The following is a 22733-nucleotide window of genomic DNA, read 5'->3' as shown; positions in this document are numbered from 1 at the left end:
CAAACTTCACCTGATATGTGATCTTGAACTCAAGTTAGTGTTTTAGAAAATAACAAGTTACCTAATGGGTCTTAACTCTATTTAGGTAGCTCTTCGTTACAGTAACTCTTCCATAAACAATTTCCTTGCTCTTTATTTATCTGGCCATTTCATAGCTTCTATTTTTTAAAGACAATCTCTTTATTTAAAGGTGTATTTATTTAACCCTTGAATCTATTATCACAAAGTTTACAACAGAGTTTCCTAGAACAAAAGAATGAAGGAAAGAAGGAAAGAAAGAGATTGATTTCTACATCAATTAATGACCTAGGATAAGGAAAACTTGGATAGTCTTTTGGATATGTCACATACACTCATTAATTTTAATAATTAAGTTTTGTTCTTGAAAAAGTAGAATTCTTCACCACTACAGAAGATCATTTGACATCCTCTCATTTGGAAAGGTGGCCACAATATTCCTCTTAAATTCTCTTGTATAAAGAAAACTTTTAAGTGGTTATTTGACATTTCATTGTGAAGACAGAACTTCCAAAGTAAAAGAAATAGTATTCAAAAAATAAAGAACTTAGTTTATAAGCTGTTAATGTAGATACATCTATGGAAACATGAACCTCTGAGTTAATTAAGCTCTGAGTGTTGATGAAAATTAACTGCCTTCGATTCAGTTTGTTAAGGATATCCCTCGATTTGAATAAAATATATTCATTGTGTCAGTTCATTTGAAGCTAACGTCAAACCACTGGGATTTTTTAATAAACATTTATCTTCACCAAGAACCTTGAGATTTTCTATTCATAAATTCAGTGTATGGTGCTATATGCCAGTAGAGTTTCAGTCAGATGCTCACACTCCTATAGACTTAGCTACTTTCCATTCCCTTGATTTAATATTCTTTTCATAATGTCTATTTTTATATTTTGCTGTGTAGGAGACAGTTCCTTTGGTATCAGGTCGTGATCTTGACTGGGAGGAAGAAATGGCGAAAGCCCAATCACATGACTGTGTTCCCGTCCTTTCAGAACATCCACTGTATATACTTTACACATCTGGAACAACTGGGTTACCTAAGGTATTCGCTCTCTTATGGATAACTATCTGTAGCAGCAGTTTTCCTTTGTACTGTGAATATCTGATCACTGACTAAAAAATGTCTTAGACTCTGCTTTGATGTTTAGACATCATTACTTAATATCTTAAATAAATTTTGTGCTTAACTCTAAATATACAAAAGCATTCATTGTATTTAATGTCAAATGCTTTATCCCTATTTCTTCCAAATTCTTCTCAAATGTCAGCAATACACAATGGACTTCGTAATTTACTAAAATTAATATGTATTTAATTGTCTACCAATGGGTATTTGTAAAATATATTTTATGTATGTTTGTGTGTATTTATTTTTGTCGTGCTGGGAATCAAACCCAGAGGAAATATATGTTTAAATGAAATATGTTTTATTTATTTATATTGAGAGATTTTATATTATGGAATTTATTTTCGATCTAGAATTCAGTTCTTTGTTATAAATGTGATTTTTTAAAGAATTGGCCTGGACAGTTTTATAAGAGGCAGTTTATCTAGAGTATTGAAATATTTGATTTACAATATGGAAGACACTCGATGTTTCAATATCTGTTTACAATGAAACTTGCTTTCACAAAGTAAAGTTAAAAATATCAATATTTATGAATGTGTCAGCTATCAACCAATACTACTCGCCTTGTATCTTCAAGTAATACTGTTTATTTATACAACTTCATAAAGGCTTCTGCTATTATCTTTCTGATGTATCCTCCTTAGAGTTTTCAATATTTACCAAATCATAGAATTTAGTGGGGAAAGAGACCTTGGCAATCATTCTCATCTCAGAGGATAGAGGTCTCTATTATCATCACATCTCTGTAACTTTAGAGTTCTGAAAACATAATCTCCTAATTATATTAAACTAGTCTAATCTATTAGATTACATTTTAAGAAGAAAATTTAAGATATTCCACACAAACCTTGCTTGTGAAAAGGAAAACATTTGGTAAAGGAATATATTCTCTGTGAGGATAGAGACCATGTTTTATTACATTTTCTTCTACCATCATCTTTTATATGTAGTGAGTGCTTAACAATTTTTTTGTCAAATGCATACATGTGTATGTGTATATTATGCATATGAGGATAATTATCATTATAGGATCAAAGTTGTGTGATATTCTTTACAACTCTAGTCATTTGTAAAGTAAATATTTCTCCACATTGCAGTTTTGTTTGCTTGAGCAGACCAAATGATTGAACACAGTATTCCCCCTCTACTTTTTGCATTTTACTATCAGTATGGAGTCCATCTGAACATTTGGCTATAAAATAAAAGGGGTACAGCAAAGTTTTAATCTAATATAAAGTAATATAAATGTATCAACATGAACGGAAATTCCTGAACCTGAGAATATAGTATAAATTATCAGACTTTAAAAACAACAGCAACAACAAAGAACAGACAAAACAACAACAACAATAACAACACTATAGCTTCTTAAAAGCTTGAAGGAATCTTGGAAAAAAGAAAAAAAGCCCCCATCCCACACAAAAACCTTTGTGCCACCTCAAGAGTTTAATAAATCACTCTGAGATTCACTATGACCTGGATTAGAATCTGTATAAGAAGAGCTTGTCAGTATTTAAAGCTGACTCGGCCAGGGTAAAAGAAAAAAGATAAAAGTGGTATAGCGAGCATTATGTGTGGAAGAGTGTTGGTTTCCAATAAGGAAGGATCCTGGTCACCCCAGGTTTTCTGAGTCAAGTTCGTTTCAGGATTCCTTCAGTGACTAAATGAAGGTCCTTTGATGTGTCTTTATCTCCCTCTATCCTTTTCCTCTTAACAGACCATTCTGAAGACTGTTTCTTTTTACAATTTGGAGAAGGATTTAATTGCTTTGAGATTTATTTATATATATTGAATTTGGCTCAATCCAATGTACATGTATTAAGTACTCATTCTGTGCTGGAACAGATAGACCATGAGTAAAACACAGTCCCTTGAATCTAGTAGGGTGCAGATATGCATGGACATAGGTAGTGCAAGACAGACTGTGATTCATTTGTTGAAAAGGTAGGAGACTGCACACAGTGGGGGCAATGGGGATTATTGTTTCAGACTGTTTAGGAATTTACTTATGACAGTACACTTTAGGGAAGAATCAGATTTTGAGATTAAAAATGAGAGAGGGAAGTTCAAGACGTTGAAACTGAGAGAAGGATGGTTTTGAATATTTACTGAAGTAGAAACAGAGTAGAATTGTTTGGGGTGGGGAAACCAGGAGGTTTTGAATGTATTAAGTATGATGTGTTTGGGGGACATTAATATGGAGATGCCCAGTCAGTATTGAATGTGAGAGTCTGAGGCTGTACATCTGAAGCTTGAGATAAACATTCATGGGACATCAGTGTAATTGGCTAGTATTTAACTTATGGAAGTGAGTGGGTTTTGCAAAGTGTAACTTTCAGAATAGCAAAATAAGATCATTATTTCTCAGTGTTCCTGAGACATGCTTTTCTTTCCTGCAATGAACCTTAGAATTGCAATTGCTTTGATATTATATATTGCCAACAGACCTTTACATCACTTATTTTAATCCACTTTACACATATTGTTATAAGTCTTAGAATGTATTTCACACTTTGTTTACACTATGACACTAACCTTAAAATTTGTCCCTGGTAGATCCTTAGGATATCTTCAATAATTGCTTACTTGTTTGCTCTTCAGACTCCTCTTTATTCATATTATTCTCATTTCATTTTTGTATGTCTAATCAGGATTATTAGTATCTGAAATATTAATGTTGGGATCTCTAGAGTAGAAGTACAGGAAAAATGAACACACCTGCAGGAATATGCATTTGGATATAAATTTCATGATATCATAATTTCTTTTTCATCTTTGATCGTCCTAAGAAATAATAATATTGTGAGCCTGTTACAGTTTGCATCTGGAACGTCCTCCAAAGGCTCATGTGTTTTGGGCTTTGTCCCCAGCTTGTGGTACTATAGAGGTAGTTTCAGAATTATCTCTACACTGGTAGTAATGTTAGGAAGGGCTGGAAACTTTAGGAGATGGGGTCTTGTTGAAAGAGGTGGGTCACTGGGGGTATGACTTTGAAGAGTATATTTTGGCCCCGGACCCCTTCTTTCTTCCATAACTTCCCAGATGATAAGAGATGAGCAGCTCTGTTCTACCATGCCCTTTTCATCATGATACTTTGCCTCACTACAGGATAAATGCAATGCAACTGATTACTGTGAACTGAAGTCTCTGAGCCAGAAAAACCCCTTTTTTACTTCAGGTTACTTTTCTCAGGTGTTTTGTCACAGTGATGGAAAGCTGACTAATTAACCCAAACTCCATAAAAATATTCTGCTTAAAAATCCTTATTTCTCATAGGCATATAAGGCACACATAAGATAGTCTGTTCTTTGGTTGGAATTTGCATATATATTCAGTTCATATTTGCATTTCTGCGTCTGCCAACTCTGGAGTTGTCAGGAGGCTGTATGACAGGTTAATCTGTTAGCTGCAGCAAATATTCCAGCACCCACAGCTGAGCTACTTTGCATGCATTTTGGTTTTGTTGTGGACTTCTATTCTATTTGGTTTTGGAGCCTCTATTCAACATCATTCAAAGCACTGAACAATAAAATAAAAAATCCCTCATCTGGATGGCTCTTCTTTTGGAAGTGGGAGATTTAGTGATGGTCATATTTATCTTCTTCCAGCTTGATATCGTGGAGGGACAGTGATAACAACAACAAAAAGTTCAGTGCCAAAGGAAAACATGGGAAAGCAACCAGAAGGATAGGATTCAAAAGGAGGCAGGACAGGAAGGTGATAGATAAGGCTTTTTGTACTTTTGTACATTTACATAACTTATGTAACTTTTATTCCTGTTTGTTAGTGGACTTATTCATATTCCCCACCCTGGGGGGAACAAGTGAGAAGGAGTAAAATAAGAGCAGTGGATTTAAAAAAAAATCTGTGATACAATTCTTACAGTTAAAATGCTGAACTTGCTACATCTTCCCTCCTTATCTCATAGTTCTTCAGATCAATAAAAAATTATACAGCTGCTACAGCATCTTCCAGGGAGATAGTTTCAGAATCATCCAAAAGCCTGCAGCAAGAGATTTTATATTTGATGAAATATCCCAAATGGAAACATTCCATTTCCTCTCAGATAATTCACTGGCTTCTACTAGTTTCAAAGGATATTTTTCCTGAATAAAGAAGAGTATGTTTTAAAGAATTTTATCATTCACACGTGTTTATTCTCTCCCATATTCATTCATTCATTCAGTCAATAAATGTACTAAACGACTGTTGTGTGCCAGATAGTACTGAAGATGCGAAGGCATTATCCTCACAGTGCTGAATGGGGTAAGAGGCACAGCACTGCGTTGTTCTGATGAGGTGTGCTGGCCTTGGTAACTGTGGCACAGGGCAGAGAGAAGTGCAGCACAGTCGGGTAGGGTAACAGCTTCCCAAGAGAGGTAGTATTTTGCAGTGTCTTTGTATACTTGTGTGAAAAAATGGGAACTAATCAGGTTCAGAGAAGGAGCAGGGAGACTCATTCTGCAAAGAGGAGATGCTATGAATAACGCCACTATTAGAATAAGATGATTGATGATGTGTGGATTTTTTTTAAATTTTGTAGTTGTAGATGGACAGAGTGCCTTTATTTTATTTGTTTATTTTTATGTGGTGCTGAGGATCAAACCCAGTGTCCTACGCATGCTAGGCAAGAGCTCTGCCACCGAGCTACAGCCCCAGCCTTGTTGTGCAGAAATTTTTAAGCACATCAGAGCCATTCCTTTTTTTTTTTCCCCCTTAATTCTCTAACTCCAATCATCATTTGGTAATGGATTTCTTTTTCTAAGTACGATATGTACTTCCCGTTTCCTTTTTTTTTCTTTTCAACTTGTCAGGCTGAATAGAAATACACATACATACTCCAACACACATACACATGCACGTTCATATATACACATATAAGCATGTATTCATAAGTATAGACATATATACATACACACGAATACATACATCTATATATTTTAAAAAAATATTTAGTTTTAGTTGTAGTTGGACACAACACCTTTATTTCACTTGTTTATTTTTGTATGTGGTGCTGAGGATCGAACCCAGGGTCTCGCACGAGCAAGGCGAATGCTCTATCGCTGAGCCACAACCCCAGCCCACACCTATATTTTTATATGCAAATAAATATCCATTTGTGTATGCTTTTATGTATATATTTATAGAAGCCTTTATTATAGAATAATAGAGGGGTTGGACTTGGAAAGTATGAAGTTTGGTCATGTACTACAAAATTTTATTGCTACAGTATTTTAAGATTTGCCTTCCAGATTTTTATAGACCCATTTACACACACACACACATACACACACACACACACACACACACACATTCTTAGAATAAAACTCTAAAGCTCATAATCTAACCACACATCTCAGTTTTCCTGCCTCTTTCCACTTAATGTCTATTTTTCCAATTGTGTTTTTCAAGTTGCTCTAACTCAAACTGCACACAACACTTCATATTGACATGTTCTTTGTCTTATTTAATGTTCCCATTTATGACATTTTGTGGTTTTTCTTCAAAAGCAGCTCATTAAGCTGGAATTCTTAAAGGACTCTCTGTGAATACTCTGTGACTAATACTCACCCTTTATTTTGACTTGTAGAAATGAAAATCTTTAAATACCATAAACATTCTAAGTGCTCAAAAAAGAAAAAAAAATCCCACCTGCACATTGTCTTTTTTTTCCTCACTTCTGAGATAGAATTCATTTTCATGTCTTTATTTGGAGCTTAGAGTGTGATTCCCACCTGGATGTTGTTTAAATTCTCCAGAAGATTTTAAGGATTATGATTGATCCTATAAAAACCTCCAGAAGAGTATATTGGCAGAATATACGGCTTTTCTGAGAATATGTTAGATCACATAATGCTTTTACTTACAAGGTAGATAGAGTATAAGCACGTATAAAAAAGCAGTGACAGATTGAAAAGACTCAAAATGTAGCAAGCTTGTGAATCAGGGCAAGCACTGGTGTTGAATATGTATTCTTACCTCATGCATGGTGTTTCAGATATATTTTTAAAGTGCTGAGTGTAATTTTGCTTACTTAGAATATTAACGATTTGACTTTTTAAATAAGACTTATGTGTTTTCAGAAGCTGAACTGGGTTTCTTTCTCCTTTGTATTGTAATTATCATTACTTGGAACACATGACCACAAATAAGAAACAGAAATGCCTTTCATCTTATTCTATTCATAAACTAACATACATAATGAAGAATCTCCTTTTAAACATAACCTTTCATATGTTTTACCTTCCAACCTCTCATAAACTATCTGTATGGAGAATATGAAACTGCATAGTTCTTTTTTTCTATATCATATAAATAATCAGAAATTTGAAAACTGTATAATCTTAATATTTTGGGAGGCGTTAGACCAAATTATAGATCTGAAGGTTAGATTAATGGATGGCAAAATGATACCTGACTAAAATATTTATACTCATTTTTTTCTTAAAAAAGTGAGTATTAAAGATCAATGAAAACAGAAGTTATGGTTTTTCTCTCTCTTTAATCTCCATTTTATTGTTTTAAAGGGGATTTTGATGGTGACTGTGGAAAGCCATCCCTGAAATGCGTGAAAACCTTTTTCAGCATTGCATCCAGGGAAGGGGTAGATCTGGCATTGGAAATTTCCCATGACAGTCCCCCTCCCCCCCCCCCCCGGATAGATTGCCCAATGCACATGAACTTCCCTCAGTTTTGCTAGAAGGTCTGGCGCAGCACCAGTGATGGGCATAACCTTTAGGAACTGAGCAGCCTACCTGCCCCTACCTCTAACCTATTTTAGTGAAGAACTTTCTGTAATTTCTAAATAAAGCAAACGCAGGCTCCTTTCTTTGTTAGAAGCTGGACCTGTCTGGTCAGCTTTGCACATCTCTGTCCCCTCTTTGAAAATACTTGTGTTCTGTGGTGTTTTTGCCGTACTATTTTTCTTAGCTTTTATTTCTCAGCCAGCCCATTCCACTGAAGGGAAACCCATTTCCTTGCCTGTGTGGGACGTGGTCGATAGGTGGCCTCTAATTATTTTGTTTTCCTTTTTGAGTAATACTAGAACAGGTTAAAATAAAAAGCAACAATTTCTAGAAGGAATAATATTGTCTAAAATATATTAAATTTTAGGCTGCTCATGTAATTCAATGGCAGAATGCACACTTAGCATGTGTTAGTCCCTGGACTTGATCTCCAGCCCTTAAACAGAACAAAACAAAACAAACCCAAAGATTTAAAATTTTAGCCTTTATAGCTTTAAATGATTTTTCATAATGGTCTCATTAAATCTCACTTTTTATTTTTTATGGTCAGCTGGGTTTAAATATCCACAAATTTATAAAGCAACATTCCTGAACATCATTTGAAAAACTACCCATTTGAAAGATAATAGAAATTTGTTAATCCCTTAAAATTTATCATCTGTGTTTTAGAATTGAATTACTACTCTGTTGGGTGTATCTAGTCTTTTTTAAAAGTTAGTTTATTCATGTTAATTAGCTAGCTATATATGACAGCAGAATGCATTTTGATTCATTGTACACAATTGCAGCACAACTTTACATTTCTCTGGTTGTACATGATGCAGCATCACACCATATGTGCACTCATACATGTACCTAGGGTAATAATATCCATCTTATTCCACCATCTTTTCTGCCCCCATGCCTTCCCCCTTCCCCCTCCCCTTTGCCCAGTCAAAGTCCCTTCATTTTTCCCATGCCCACACCCTCCCTATTATGGATCAGCATCGACTTATCAGAGAATACATTCAGCTTTTGGTTTTGGGGGATTGGCTTACTCCACTTAGCTTGATATTCTCCAACTCCATCCATTTACCTACAAACACCATGATTTTATTCTCTTTTAATGCTGAATAATATTTCATTGTATATACATAACACATTTTCTTTATTCATTCATCTATTAAAGAGCATCTAGGTTGGTTCCATAGTTTAGCTATTGTGAATTGAGCTTCTATGAACATTGATGTGGCTGCATTACTATAGTATGATGATTTAAGTCTTTTGGGTATAGATGGAGGAATGGGATAGCTGGGTCAAATGTTGGTTCCATTCTAAGTTTTCTAAGGAATCTCCAAACTGCTTTCCAGAGTTTTTCCACCAGTTTGCAGTCCCACCAGCAATGTATGAATGTGCCCTTTCTGCCACATCCTCACCAACATTTATTGTTGTCTGTATTCTTGATAACTGCTATTCTGACTGGAATGAGATAAAATCTCAGAGTAGTTTTGATTTGCATTTCTCCAGTTACTAGAGATGTTGAACATTTTTTCATATATTTGTTGATCGAATGTATAAGTCTTCTGAGAAGTGTCTCCTCAGTTCCTTGGCCCATTTGTGAATTGGGTTGTTTTTTTTCTTTGGTGTTAAGTTTTTTGAGTTCTTTATATTCTGAAGATAAGTGCTCTATCTGATGTGCGTGTGGCAAAAATTTGCTCCCAAAATGTAGGCTGCTGTTCAGTTCACCGATTTTTTCTTTTGCTGAGAAGAAGTTTTTTAGTTTGAGTCCATCCATTTATTAATTCTTGATTTTATGTCTTGCACATTAGGAGTCTTATTAAGGAAGTCAGGGCCTAATCCAACATGATAAAGATTTGGGCCTACTTTTTCCTCTATTAGACACAAAGTGTCTGATCCAATTCCTAGGTCCTTGATCCACATTGAATTTTGTGCAAGGTGAGAGATAAGGGTTTATTTTCATTTTGCTGCATAAGGATTTCCAGTTTTTCCAGCACCATTTTTTGAAGAGGCTATCTTTACTCCACTGTATGTTTTAGGTGCCTTTGTCTAGTATGATAACTGTATTTATGTGAGTTTGTCTCCGTGCCTTCTATTCTGTACCATTGGTCTAAATGTCTATTGTGATGTCAATACCATGTGATTTTTATTACTATAGCTTTGTATTTATAGTTTAAGGTAGTGTATTGTGATGCCTCCTGCTTTACTCTTCTTGCTAAGGATTGTTTTGGCTATTCTGGGTCTCTTATTTTTCCAAAAGAGTTTCATGATTGCCTTTTCTATTTCTATAAGGAATGTTGTGGGGATTTTAATTGGCATTGAATCTGTATAGAGCTTTGGGTAGTATGTCCATTTTGACAATATTAGTTGTTCCAAGAATATGGGAGATCTTTCCATCTAAGGTCTTCTTCAATTTCTTTCTTTAGTGTTCTGTAGTTTTCATTATAGAGGTCTTTCACCTCTTTTGTTACTTTGATTCCAAGTTTCAGAGGATTCATCACTGATATATAGAAATGCATTTGATTTATGGATATTGATTTTCTATACTGCTACTTGGTTGAATTTGTTTATTAATTCTATAAGTTTTCTGTTGGAGTTTATTCCTTTTCATCACTTCCAGATCAATGCATCGTACTCTCTGTACCACATAATCTAAAAATTTACTCCATTATAATAATTGTTGACAAAAATAACCTTAAAATAGGGTGGAGAGAAAAGTCTAAAATGTATCCAGTGAAATATTATTGACAATAAATATTGCTGTCTACCATAACATATAGATAGTTTATTGTCTACCAAAAAAAATGTACTTTTTCTCCTTGGAAAAATGAGTGAGAGTTTTTAGGAAAGAGAATTTGCAAACTGATTAATGTCAAATTCATTAAGTTATTGAGCCATAGGAAAAGAGACCTTATTACAATAAACTAATTAGCAAAGTGTGTGGAAGATAGGATAGACTATACAGGGAAATAGCTTCTCAGTTGACATAGCAAAATGCATGTGTGAAGTTTGCTGGCAGGAGGCCCAAGATTTCTTATATTCTCAAGATGATCAAGAGATCCAGCTGCCTGCTAACCATGTCATACAACAAAGAAAATAGCTCTCAAATGCCACCAAAGCTTCACCTGGTATTTGCCAAGAGACCAGGTGTTGTTGCTAGTAGTTAAAATATGTTCCACAGCTTGATACCTATGTTTTATTAGTGGTACCTGAGGAGAGCAGTGATTTTAGCAACTAATGGAAAAAAATCAATCTATTTTTCATTCCCCTGGTCCATGTATATGGGTTAAAAATGCAAAGTTAGGCCAAAAAATTATAATTAACAGCACATTTATTGATTAAAGCCATGCTTACTCTTTTATGTAAAATAATTTTCTTTTTCATAGAGCAGTTATAATTACTAAAAGATGCTTCAACTGCATTTGAATATAATATAACTTGTACTTAGCAGGCATTCACTTACTTATTCTGGATAAAAAACTTGGTTATGTCTTACTGGGCTAATGATTAATGTGTATAATGAAGCAATAAATAAAATTAATTAATTATTAAATTTGCCATCAGTTCTTATTTATGATGACCCTTACGCCCACTGATCAAATATTAGTCTTCTGTTAAAGTTGAATATGTTCACAATTTTGAGGAAATCTACAGAAAGTTGATTTATGAAAATGGTGTGATAGTGATGTAATGATCCCTGGTTTTGTCCCAATTGTAGTATAAATAAAATCTGTTAGCTTTAAGTCCAACTCCTCAGGCTTCAATCCTCTGGGTTTCAGAATCTACCGCCAAAGTATTGCTAAACTCTAACATGATGCCTACAGGATTCCTCTTTAGCATTGGAATTGGGTTCCAGTTGGAATATGACTGTGTTTCCTCTAAGCAACCCAGTTTTGTTTAATTATCTTGAGGAATAGATGTCCTTATGTTAGTCTGTATTTTAGGCATGTAACTCCATTTGAACTTTTTCCTGCACTTAATTTTGTTATTTTCCATTTTTGTTCAGGAACTGCATTTGAAAATGTTATGCTGATAATGGGTAACACCACTGAAAATATTTTATGTGATTTTGTGAAGTCGTAAGTCTTCTTTAGAAGAGTAATAATGTCATGCAAGGATGGATTCCACAAATGGAACTGAGCAGGACAAATTGTTCTGGGTTTATTAGAACAATTTTTTCTGTGGGAGAAGCCACAGAAATAGTGATTCAAATATAGTTATATAAAAGGTGAAGTAATATGTACTCTACAGAATATCCAATACTTTAAATCTGGAATTTTTAAAGTAGAGAGCATGAAGATAGAGAAATTTTTAACATAACATCCCACTGACTTTAACTTCACTCTTTCTCTCCTTTAGGGTGTGGTGAGGCCCACTGGAGGCTACGCAGTAATGCTAAATTGGACAATGTCTTCAATATATGGCCTTAAACCTGGAGAGGTAATCATGGTTTTAAGTGTAGGCTATATGACATTTCTGATAAAGCCATGTTCATTTTTATCATTTTCTTATTTTTCAGGTGTGGTGGGCAGCTTCTGACTTAGGCTGGGTTGTTGGACATTCTTATATCTGTTATGGACCTCTCCTACATGGGAACACAACAGTTTTATATGAGGTAATAAAATAAATGTTATATGACATATAGGTGGGACATATTTTCATGAAATTTTTGAGTAGTAGTCCTGAGTAGGAACAGTAAAATGAGTATAGAGACAGGGAACATTTTTATATCTTCTTCCAGTTAAAAATATGATTTCAGAAGAGAAGGTAATTTGTAGGAAATAATAGCCAGCTATTTCATTTATAGTTTAGAACAATCAGTATAAATTGAATTCCAGAGAATGGACAAGAACAAATTTAATGTCTATCCTTAATAGATTTTTAGAGAATATTATCAAGCTGATACTGATTTTGGAATCCTAGAAGAGAAAATATTTACCATTAAACAAGCAATATATATTCACATTTTTTTTCTTTTTTAAAGAATTATTGGGTTTCCAAAGAGGTATTTTGTCTTAATTATAGGTAAATATTTTCAATGGTTTCTAATGATAACAGTGTGTAAAGGAAAGGAATAGAAACTGACCAGATTCATAGCTAAACAAATAACTACTGGAAAATTCTAGTAGATGAATTAATATCAATCTGGAATAAGGTTTTTGTCTGTATAACTAGGAAGTTCTCCCTTTGTACTTATTCTCTTTACTTTTACCAGTGACTTATATGAAGACTTAGATAGCATACTCATCAGATTTGTAAGAGATTAAAATCTTGGAGGGATAAAATGTATAGTGATTTGCTAAATTATCATTCAAAATGATCCTGGATTATTTTTGACACAATGGGATAGAAAAATGCAGACATCTTCACAATTTTATATTTAAATTAAAAAAATATATATACAGAAATGAAATAGGACAAACTTGGGTTGGTCGTACTTTTTGCCATTAAATCCTGAGTATTATTATTGTCCATGGTACAAATACAAATCATTGGTGGGATTGCTTTAAGAATAGTTACCACATACTATGATAGCATATTTATTTTTCTGCATTTGAAAATTCATGGTTAGTTTAATGAAGAGGATAACAACAAAAATTAAACAAAACAAAAAATAGCTTACTAAAAATCATGTAAAAGAAAAAGACTAGGGTAAAAATCATAAAGAAAGAGAGGAACTAGGAGTGGTTAGTGTGAAAGACAATGTATCTAAGGTGCATATATCAAAAGCAACTTTTGGTACTTAAAGAGATGATGCATATAAAATAAGTACCCTTATAATGCAGAGTTGCAGAAAGTTATATTTGGGGCATAATCAGAGACAAATTTAAATGTATAGCATTGTAGTAGAATGAATAGTTTCTCTACTGGGAGGTTCTCTTTCATATAAAGTGGTCTCTCAATATCAGAGTAGGAAGGTGAAGAAGAGAATTGTATATGTGGGCTGTGTATAGAAGTATCGCATAATGTCAAGTTTCTTTACAATATTAACACTCTGCGACTCACTGAATCTAAAAAAAAACCGAGAGACTATTCTTTATATGAAATGAATTCTAGTGCCTTTTCTATTGTGAGGTCATTTGTGTCCTGTCAATTTTAGCTGTTTTAGTTTTCAATTTTTTGTCTCTGAATGCTAGGAGAAATTCAGGAAGACTTTAATACAAGAATTAAACCATTGCATACAATTCTACATCTCTTGAACTGTGTTTTTGTATCTGGCAGACTCATACGCATTCAGGTGCCTGTAATTAATTACTGCATGATATAAAGCTTGACACATCTGTTCCGTACTGAAGTCCTTGCAAGAGAATAAATGTTTTTATTTGGCAAGCAAGCAAAATAAATCTCAACACTGAATACTTACATTAAAATGTGGCATTGCTCATATAAACGTGACAAAGCAGAATTCACCTTTATAAGTATTTATGTTTATCACTATTATGCTGACTTCAGAATTGAGATACATGTAATTTTTCTGCTACTGACTGTTGGCTTTCTATCGTTTCTCCAGTTTATTTAAAATTAAAACCAGGAAGGGAGGTTGATTGTCTTTATCTTGGAGTGATATGCTCAAGAACAGTGTAGAGGTTCTATAAATATTTGCTGTGTGAATGACTGATAAAGTAACCTACTTTTTTAAGCCTTTGTCTGCCCTCTCCTCTTTTTTTCCCCCAACTTGGAAATGTCCTCCATTCTCTCTGATCACACAACAAAGCCTTTTAGAGTTTGACCCACTTCTAGCTTTTCCATCTTTATTCTTCTGCACTAAGCTCCTTGAGAAATGACCCTACCAACGTGGTCTGAACTTCACATTCTTCCACTCCCTCATCTTCTCACCCTTATCTGGTTTCCATCCACATCATTTCATAGAAGCTGCTGTAGCAGAGGTCACCAGTGACTTCCTGAGTGTCAAAGTGAAAGGGCCTTCTTCCATATGATGTGATCTTATTTCTCAGTCACATTCAGCACTGCTGACAGTTTTAGGAAATATTCTCTCCTCTCTTGAGCCCCATGCCCCTTTGCTGTTGTTCAGATGGTACCCTTGGCCTGGTGTGGCTTTTTCTCTCTCTTTCCTTACCTGGATAATTTCTACTATCCTTGAAGACTCTGATTTAATGTCACCATCTCCTGAATGTTTTCTCTCACAGTCTTAGGTTGTTCAGTGAATATCTGTTGCTGAGCTGGCCACACTGGATTATCTGTTTACATCGAGAAAGAGTAACAGCATCAAAAGCCAGTCTCCCAGTATAGTGTACTGCAGAAAGTAAGCCGTCAATGAATACGTGTAGAACCAAAATAAACTCACCTGTCCATTCTCTTCCTTCTCTGACAGATAGATAGCACTTTCCTCTCCCGGTTTCTTCTCTTCTTTCAGTCCTAAACATTGGGGTTTAATTGAGTCATATTATTAACCCTCTTTTCTCATTCGGTTTGTATTTCCTGGATAATCTCAATGTAGGTAGATTAGATTGTTACTAATTAAACCAAGGCTCTAAAATCCTACTTGTTTATCTGACATTCTTTTGAAGTGTCTATATTTTTAGACCTCTTTGGATGGTCCATAGATACCTTATTCTCATGATGACATGAATGGATTCTGTTAGTTCCACTCTTTCCAGCCAAATGTGTTTCCTCCCATGTAGTCTATAGTTCTATTGATGTCACCTCAATCCACACAGTCATCCAAGATACAAAATATACAAATGATTTTAACTTCATTGTCTTTACACCTTCCGCTCTTTGGTCATTATTCCCTTTGAATCTACTGTTTTAGTAACTATCAAACTGTCCCTTCTTTCCTTTCTCCCCTGTCATATATTCAAGGTTGACATTCATGTCATGCTGACTCATGTTCACTCCATGTTTGCGTTTCTAATTTGATATGTGTCTGAACAAATCAGTTACATATTGCAGATTATTGTTAGATAGACTAGAGGCCTTTCTGACATATGCTTCTGCCTTTGGTGTCATTCATTTCTACACTCCCCCCTACACTTTCTTGTTTCTGCACTCTCCTCACTTCAACATTCCCATATCAATAATTGTTAGAATAACAGAAATAGAATCAGCAAACATATAGAAAAGGCAGCATTGTCAACCAAAAGACCTAACTGATATTTATAGAACACTCTTTCCAACCATAGCAAAACACTTTTAAGTGCCCATGGAACACATACCAAGATAGATAAGGTCCTAGGAGACAGACACACAGCACAACTTCAATCACTTTAAAATAATTGAAATCACACAGAGCCAGTTTTTTTTTTTTAACTTTTGTGGATTCAATGTAGAAATCAATAGCAAAGAGGTAAAAGGAAAATCTCCAAATGATTGAAAACTAATCAATGCACATTTAAATCAGCCGTGGGATAAAGAAGTACTCTTAAGAAAGGAATACACACACACACACACACACACACACACACACACATATTTTTTTTGTAGATACACATATTTATTTTTATCTGAATAAAAGGAAAGTATATAATATCAAAATGTGTGGGACATATTTTAAAAACTGTGGGGAGGATGTTTTTGGTATTAAATGGATACATTAGAAAAGAGGAAAAATCTCAAATCAAGGAACTAAGCACCCAACTCAAGAACATAAGAAAAGAAGGCAAAATAAACACCAAACAAGCAGAAGGAAGAAAATAAAGTGATGAAATTGAAAACAGAAAAGCAATAGAGAAAATCAATGAACCACAGAGCCGATTCTGTGAAATAAAAGTGATAAACCTCTACCAGTGTGACAAAGAAAAAGAGATCACACAAATTACTGATACCACAAATGAAGCAGGATATATCATTAATGACCCTTTAGACATAAAATGGATAATAAATTCTCTAACCCGCTTAACATACATAAATTTGATGACTTAGATGAAATGGACCATTTCCTCAAAAATCACAACTACCACAACTCACCAAATAAGAAATAGTCCACTCAAATAACCTTATTATTATTTTAAAAAATCAAATTTGTAATTTAAAAGATTCCTAGCAAGAAATCTCCAGGCACAGAAGGCTTTACTGGAAAACCCCACTAAATACTTAAAGGAGAATTAACACCAATTCTGCATAAGATCCTTCAGAAAGTAGAAAAAGAGAGAGGTTCATATTGCCCTTGCCATAATAACAAAACCAGAAAAAGAGAAAAAAAAACACAACATATTATCGCGGAATGATATCTCTCATGAATATATATACAAAAATCCCTGACAAAATATTAGTAAATAGAACTTAGCAGTATGTACAAAGAATTGTACATCATGACCAGGTAGAATTTATCCCAATATTCAAGGCTGGTTCAATATTTGAAAAGCAATCAAATATGATTTATCTTATTAATCTAACATATTAACAGGTTAAATAAGAAAATCATTTTATTATGTTAATTGATACAAAAAATTCATTTAATAATTAAATATCCTCTCATAATTTAGAACTCTCAGAAAACTAGGAATAAAAAGGAATTTTTTCAGCCTGACAAAGAACATCTACAAAAATACTCCGTGCTAACTTCACACTTAATAAGATTGAAATATCTCCACAATATTTGGGAACATGGCAAAGATCTTCACTTTTATCAATTTATTTGATAGGGTTGTAGAAGTTCTAGCCAGTTGAATATGGCAATATAAGGAAACAAAAAGTGTAAAAATCAGGATGGAAGAAATAAAATAGTCTCTATTTGCATATGGCATGATTATCTATGTAGGAAATTGCAGAATATACAAAGAAAAGTCTCACAACCATTGAGTTTAGTACTATCTGAACATAGGAGATAAACATACAAATATCCATTGTACTGCTGTATACTACCAACAGATACACTTGGCTGAGAAGGGTATCACAAGAGAACCTTCTGGAAATGCAGCTATTTTGTATCTTGGTGATACCAATATCCTAAATGTGAAAGAGTACTACAATTTTTCTAGGCAGTTTTACTGGGTAAAACTTGGTACAGTGTACATGGTGTATTTCTGTATTATTTCTTACAACTGTATGTGAATTTACAATTGTATAAATAGTTTAAGAAATGAAAATTGAAAATCTTCAGAGCACTCCTGTCTCTTAAAGAAGATAATTCAGTCTGATTTGCATAATAAAAATAATCCATAGTCACCTGTCTGCACCTACATCCAGATTCTCCTCTAGTTCCTGACCTCCATCTCTCCTCTCCCATACTCCTGTCATGGTGGCACTTACATGAACAGAATTTTGCCTGTGGTTAAGTAGTTCCCTCTTTTAAAATTTCACCATTATTCTGGTCATATAGAAAAGTGATTCTTTTCTCAAGGGATTAAATATAAAATATTATAGCCTAAATATTAAAGTTTAACTAACCTCCTGCCTGATATTTTTATTTTTGCTTTCCTCTGGGTGATGAAGTTATTCTTTATACTCCTATTAAGCCACCTAGATTCCTTCAATCTTGCAAATATGGTGTTGCCATTCTGTAAACTCTTGGTGGGAAAGGGATGTTTGTCATTTAACCTGGCACAGTGCTTCCTGGAGGTAGGTAAAATTTATTGAGTGAATGAGCCATTTTAAGAAGATTTATTAACAATTTAAGCATGGAAAGTGCAAGGAATAAAATTTCCTGATTGATTGACTGATTAGAGCAAAACTAAACTAAAAAAGAATTATGACTTGTTGTTAAGCCAGCATATGAAGAAAATGTTTATGAGGCTTCACAAAATTATTATCCCACTTGTGCCCTATTTTAAGCTGATTACCAGATAAATACAGTTGTCCTTAGTATCCATAGGGCATTTGTTCCAGCAAATGCCAACATCAAAGTCCACAGATGTACAAGTCATTATATAAAATAGCATAGCATTTGCATATAACCTATCCTTATTCTTCATATACATTTATTTATTTGTTGTTTATTTATTTGTTTATTTATTTATTTATTTATTTATTTATTATTTTTTGGTACTGAGTATTGAACCCAGGGGCACTTAACCACTGAACCACATCCCCAGCCCTTTCTGGCATTTTATTTAGAAACAGAGTCTCACTGAGTTTCCTAGGGCCTTGCTAAGTTGCTAAGGCTGGCTTTAAATTTGGAATTCTGCTTTCTCAGGTTCCTGAGTCACTGGGATTACAGGCATGTGCCAGTGTGCTTGACCTTCCATATACTTTAAATCATCTCCACAATACTTATAATAACTAATACAAAGTAAATACTGCATAAATAGTTGTTGTAGTGTATTGTTTAGGGGGTAATGACAAAAAAACTAAATATTCAGGACAGATACATTTTTAAAAAAATATTTCTTATCCATTGTTGTTTAAATTCATGAAGTGGAACCCAGGAATGTGAGGAGTTGACTGTATTTAGTGTTATTTTAATTTAGCATTATTAGGAGTATTTTATTTAAGAAGCCAAATTCCTGTGTTAAAGTAATAAAAGTGCATTCTTCATATAGTAAGCAAAATAATTTAGTACATCATTCATGTTCTTCCTATAGGGTTGCCTTTTCTAAAGGAAAAATATAGAGAGAGCTCATTGTGATTGAAGTTTTATTTTCATGCTTAATAAATTATAGCATTTCAAAAGTGTCATATAAAGTAGATAGTGAATTAGTGTCTAGGAAAACATCTCTCCTTAATGATGAATCCTGATTTAACAAAAATTGATGTTCTGAAATACCAAGAGATTTGCAGATCATTATGTGCCAAATCATCTGGAGTACAACAACCAGTGCATAAAAAATATCTTTTATTGAATGCAAATAGCTTGTGATATTTTGCAAATGAATAATGAATGAATCCTTTTTCTCAGCAAAGACTTTTTTTTAATATTCTGGAATTTAATACAAACCTATAACTATATCAGATGAAAATAACACCTCAAATGGTTAAAATTAATTTGGACATTCAGTTTAACTCCTAGACACAGGAGCTGGTTGATTGATATAAGGTGTGTTTAAAAATGAAAGAGTATAATGGATATTTAAATAAGTTTTTTTTCCTTCCATAAAAAGACAATAACTATACATCTGCAGGAGGTAAACATATCAGAAATACTGCTTTTCTGCTTTGGCATGAGCATCCTAATGACTACTAAAGTTAAAAAATACATTCATATTTATTTTAAAACAAATGAACCAAAATGCTTAATTCTCTTCTCCCCTTGCAGTAACAACATTCTTTGTTCATCTTTGAAGCTTATACACACTCAGTAGTCTGTTTCCTAACCTGGATTTTAAGCCCACAGTCATTTTCAGTTGGCATCTATTATCATCTTTCCATAATAACAGCTTTTCCTGACATCCCTCATCATCTCCATTTTTCTCTCCTTGACCCCTCCTGCCTTGTTGGACAAATCTCCTTTCATTATTGGGACGACTTCCCCACAGTGCAGTTTCACATTAGTTGGTGTGGTCTTTGGTATGTGTACTCAACCCTCTCCATTCTAAATTCTACTAAGGAAGTAATCATCTCCGGTTTTGCTTAGCATCAATTCTCAGCTCCTAATCTTATTCTTCACACACATTCATTTTCCCAATAAGCATTTGTTAAATATATGCCTGAATGAAGATATCAAGAAAAATAATAACTTGACTGATAGGTAAAGATTTTGTTTTCTCTAGGAGGAGAATTAATTTTAATTTCCTCTTGTATCAGAGGTCTTTGTGACAATTTACATAGGATGGGCTATATTTTTATAGACAAAGATTTACTTTCATTAATTAAACTGGGCATATTAAAATACTTCATTATGGGAGCCAAACTGGATTGACCTGTTGATATATAGATATGACCTAACTTCCTTCCACTAGATGCCCCTACCCAAAGGTTCCTATAGATCGCAGTGGTACCATCAGGTGGGGACCAAGCCTTTATTTAACACGTGAGTCTTTGGGGGAAACTTAAAATCCAAACAAGAATAATGCCATCTTTTAATATAGGAACTTTAATGTCTAAATACATAGTGTTGTGTTTCATCAAATAGTGATTATACATAGATGTGCCTCCTGGCTTCTGCCTTCTATTTAGTATTTGTCTACTCTTATAATTTGCCATCTCCCAAATCAAACCTAACACTGCTTCTCAAGGGTAAATAAGTCCTTCTGGGTCCTGCCTTTCTCCTTACTGCTGTGTACCAGTGTAGAATTGTGTGTCTCGTACGCATATATCAGGTTCATAATGCTTGGAACTCAGGCTTCCACAACAAGGCTATGGGTAAAGCAAGAAACCAGGGTACTGTTGATCCTTGGCTAGGTTATTACCTAGTTTCAGAAGAGAATGTTGGTGGTTACTGTTCTCCTTAAATCTAGCTTAGAATTAAATTGGTTAGTAGACTTGGTATTGATATGGCAATTGTCATTTTTATGTAATGATAGCCTCCTTTAAAATCCTCAAAAGTAAATAAATAAAAGCTTCCTCTCATTTTACATTATTTGGGCAATTCAAATTGTATGCTTGATATGCAAGTCATTTCAACAAATTCTTAGGTATTCTCACTTATACTTACCAGGATAGATGGCTATTTGTTAATAATTCAACAATTAACATTGATGGTGTATACTAGACTCTTGCCTTCTTAGACAATAAAGTGGTTTAAGAAATAAAGAGTCTGATGTATTCTTCTGTCAGTTCTATTCTCTACTATCCCCCCTCCCCTCCCGTCTCCTCCCCTCCCCTCCTCTCCCCTCCACTCCCCTCCCCTCCCCTTTTCTCTCTCTACCCCTTCTACTGTAAATCATTTCTTCCATTTGTATTATCTTGTCTTACCCCTCCTTTCCTCTTATATATCATTTTGTATAACCCTGAGGATCGCCTTCCATTTCCATGCGATTTCCCTTCTCACTCCCTTTCCCAAAGGCAATATGTCAATCAATGGAAGGGTAACTGATGTGATACAGCAATCTGTATATGGGGTAAAGTTGGGAGTTCATAACCCACTTGAATCAAACTGTGAAATATGATGTATTAAGAACTATGTAATGTTTTGAACGACCAACAATAAAAAAAAAACTAAAAATAAATAAATAAATAAATAAATAAAAAAGAAATAAAGAGGATTTAAGATTCTGAATTGTAGTATAGAAGCATGATCACTGGACCTGAAATACAAATATCTGTGTTTTCTATCTTGCTCTGCCTCTATCTATCTATATGACTTGGATAATTCAACTACTTCGGGAATCCATTTTTTCATCTTTACCAGAACAAAGGTTGACTCATGTTCTCCCAGTTTTCACTTCTGTGAATCTTCTGTATTGTTTTCCTTTTTCTAGAATAAATACAGTTATTGGCAACTTATTCTAATTTTTCAACTCAACAATTTTCATTTCAGTTTCTTTTTAGTTATTGATGCTGATTTTTCAAATGTATTTACTGAAGGAAAGTTTCATAGGACTTAAGACAGCCGTTATGATTTCTGACACTTTTATGTATTAATCGTGTGGCCTGAGACCATCTAATTACCTGCCTTGCTTCCATTTCATTCCTTTATAAATATCAACACTAATAATTTCTTTCTTATATGACATTCAAATTTTTAATCCATGAGAAGCCTTTAGAATAACTAATTCTGGATATTATAAGCTACTGTCATTATTACAAAATACAGCTTATTCTTTCCAAGATAGAATTCTAAAATGTAAGCCCCAACCACTCATTGGCCTACACACCAACTATCACAATGTCTGGATTTTTAGAGCCTCCGCATTTCTTCTCTCAAAGTCTCTTTGTCCTCACACTGCAGCAGTCATCAGAGCACTGGAGGCATCTCCCTTTGGAGCCCATTAATTCTCTTGTAAGCACAGGCAAAGGAATCAGCCCACAGAGATGTGTTGATCCTGCTACTACCA

At 34.1% G+C, this 22733-nt stretch overlaps 1 protein-coding gene across 1 annotated transcript in view; it reads left to right on the top strand.

Annotated features, from left to right (window-relative positions):
• The window catches only part of Acss3 (acyl-CoA synthetase short chain family member 3), a 159110-nt gene that overhangs the window by 55437 nt on the left and 80940 nt on the right, over positions 1-22733 (top strand). The window contains exons 5-7 of the mRNA XM_005337999.5: positions 929-1069; positions 12259-12339; positions 12419-12514. Of these exons, the coding sequence (XP_005338056.2) occupies positions 929-1069; positions 12259-12339; positions 12419-12514 (318 nt within the window). The remainder of the gene's footprint in view (positions 1-928; positions 1070-12258; positions 12340-12418; positions 12515-22733) is intronic.

This window comes from Ictidomys tridecemlineatus, chromosome 6, assembly GCF_052094955.1.
Source record: "Ictidomys tridecemlineatus isolate mIctTri1 chromosome 6, mIctTri1.hap1, whole genome shotgun sequence".
Taxonomy (NCBI): Eukaryota; Metazoa; Chordata; class Mammalia; order Rodentia; family Sciuridae; genus Ictidomys; species Ictidomys tridecemlineatus.
This window is presented reverse-complemented; position numbering and strand designations above follow the sequence as displayed.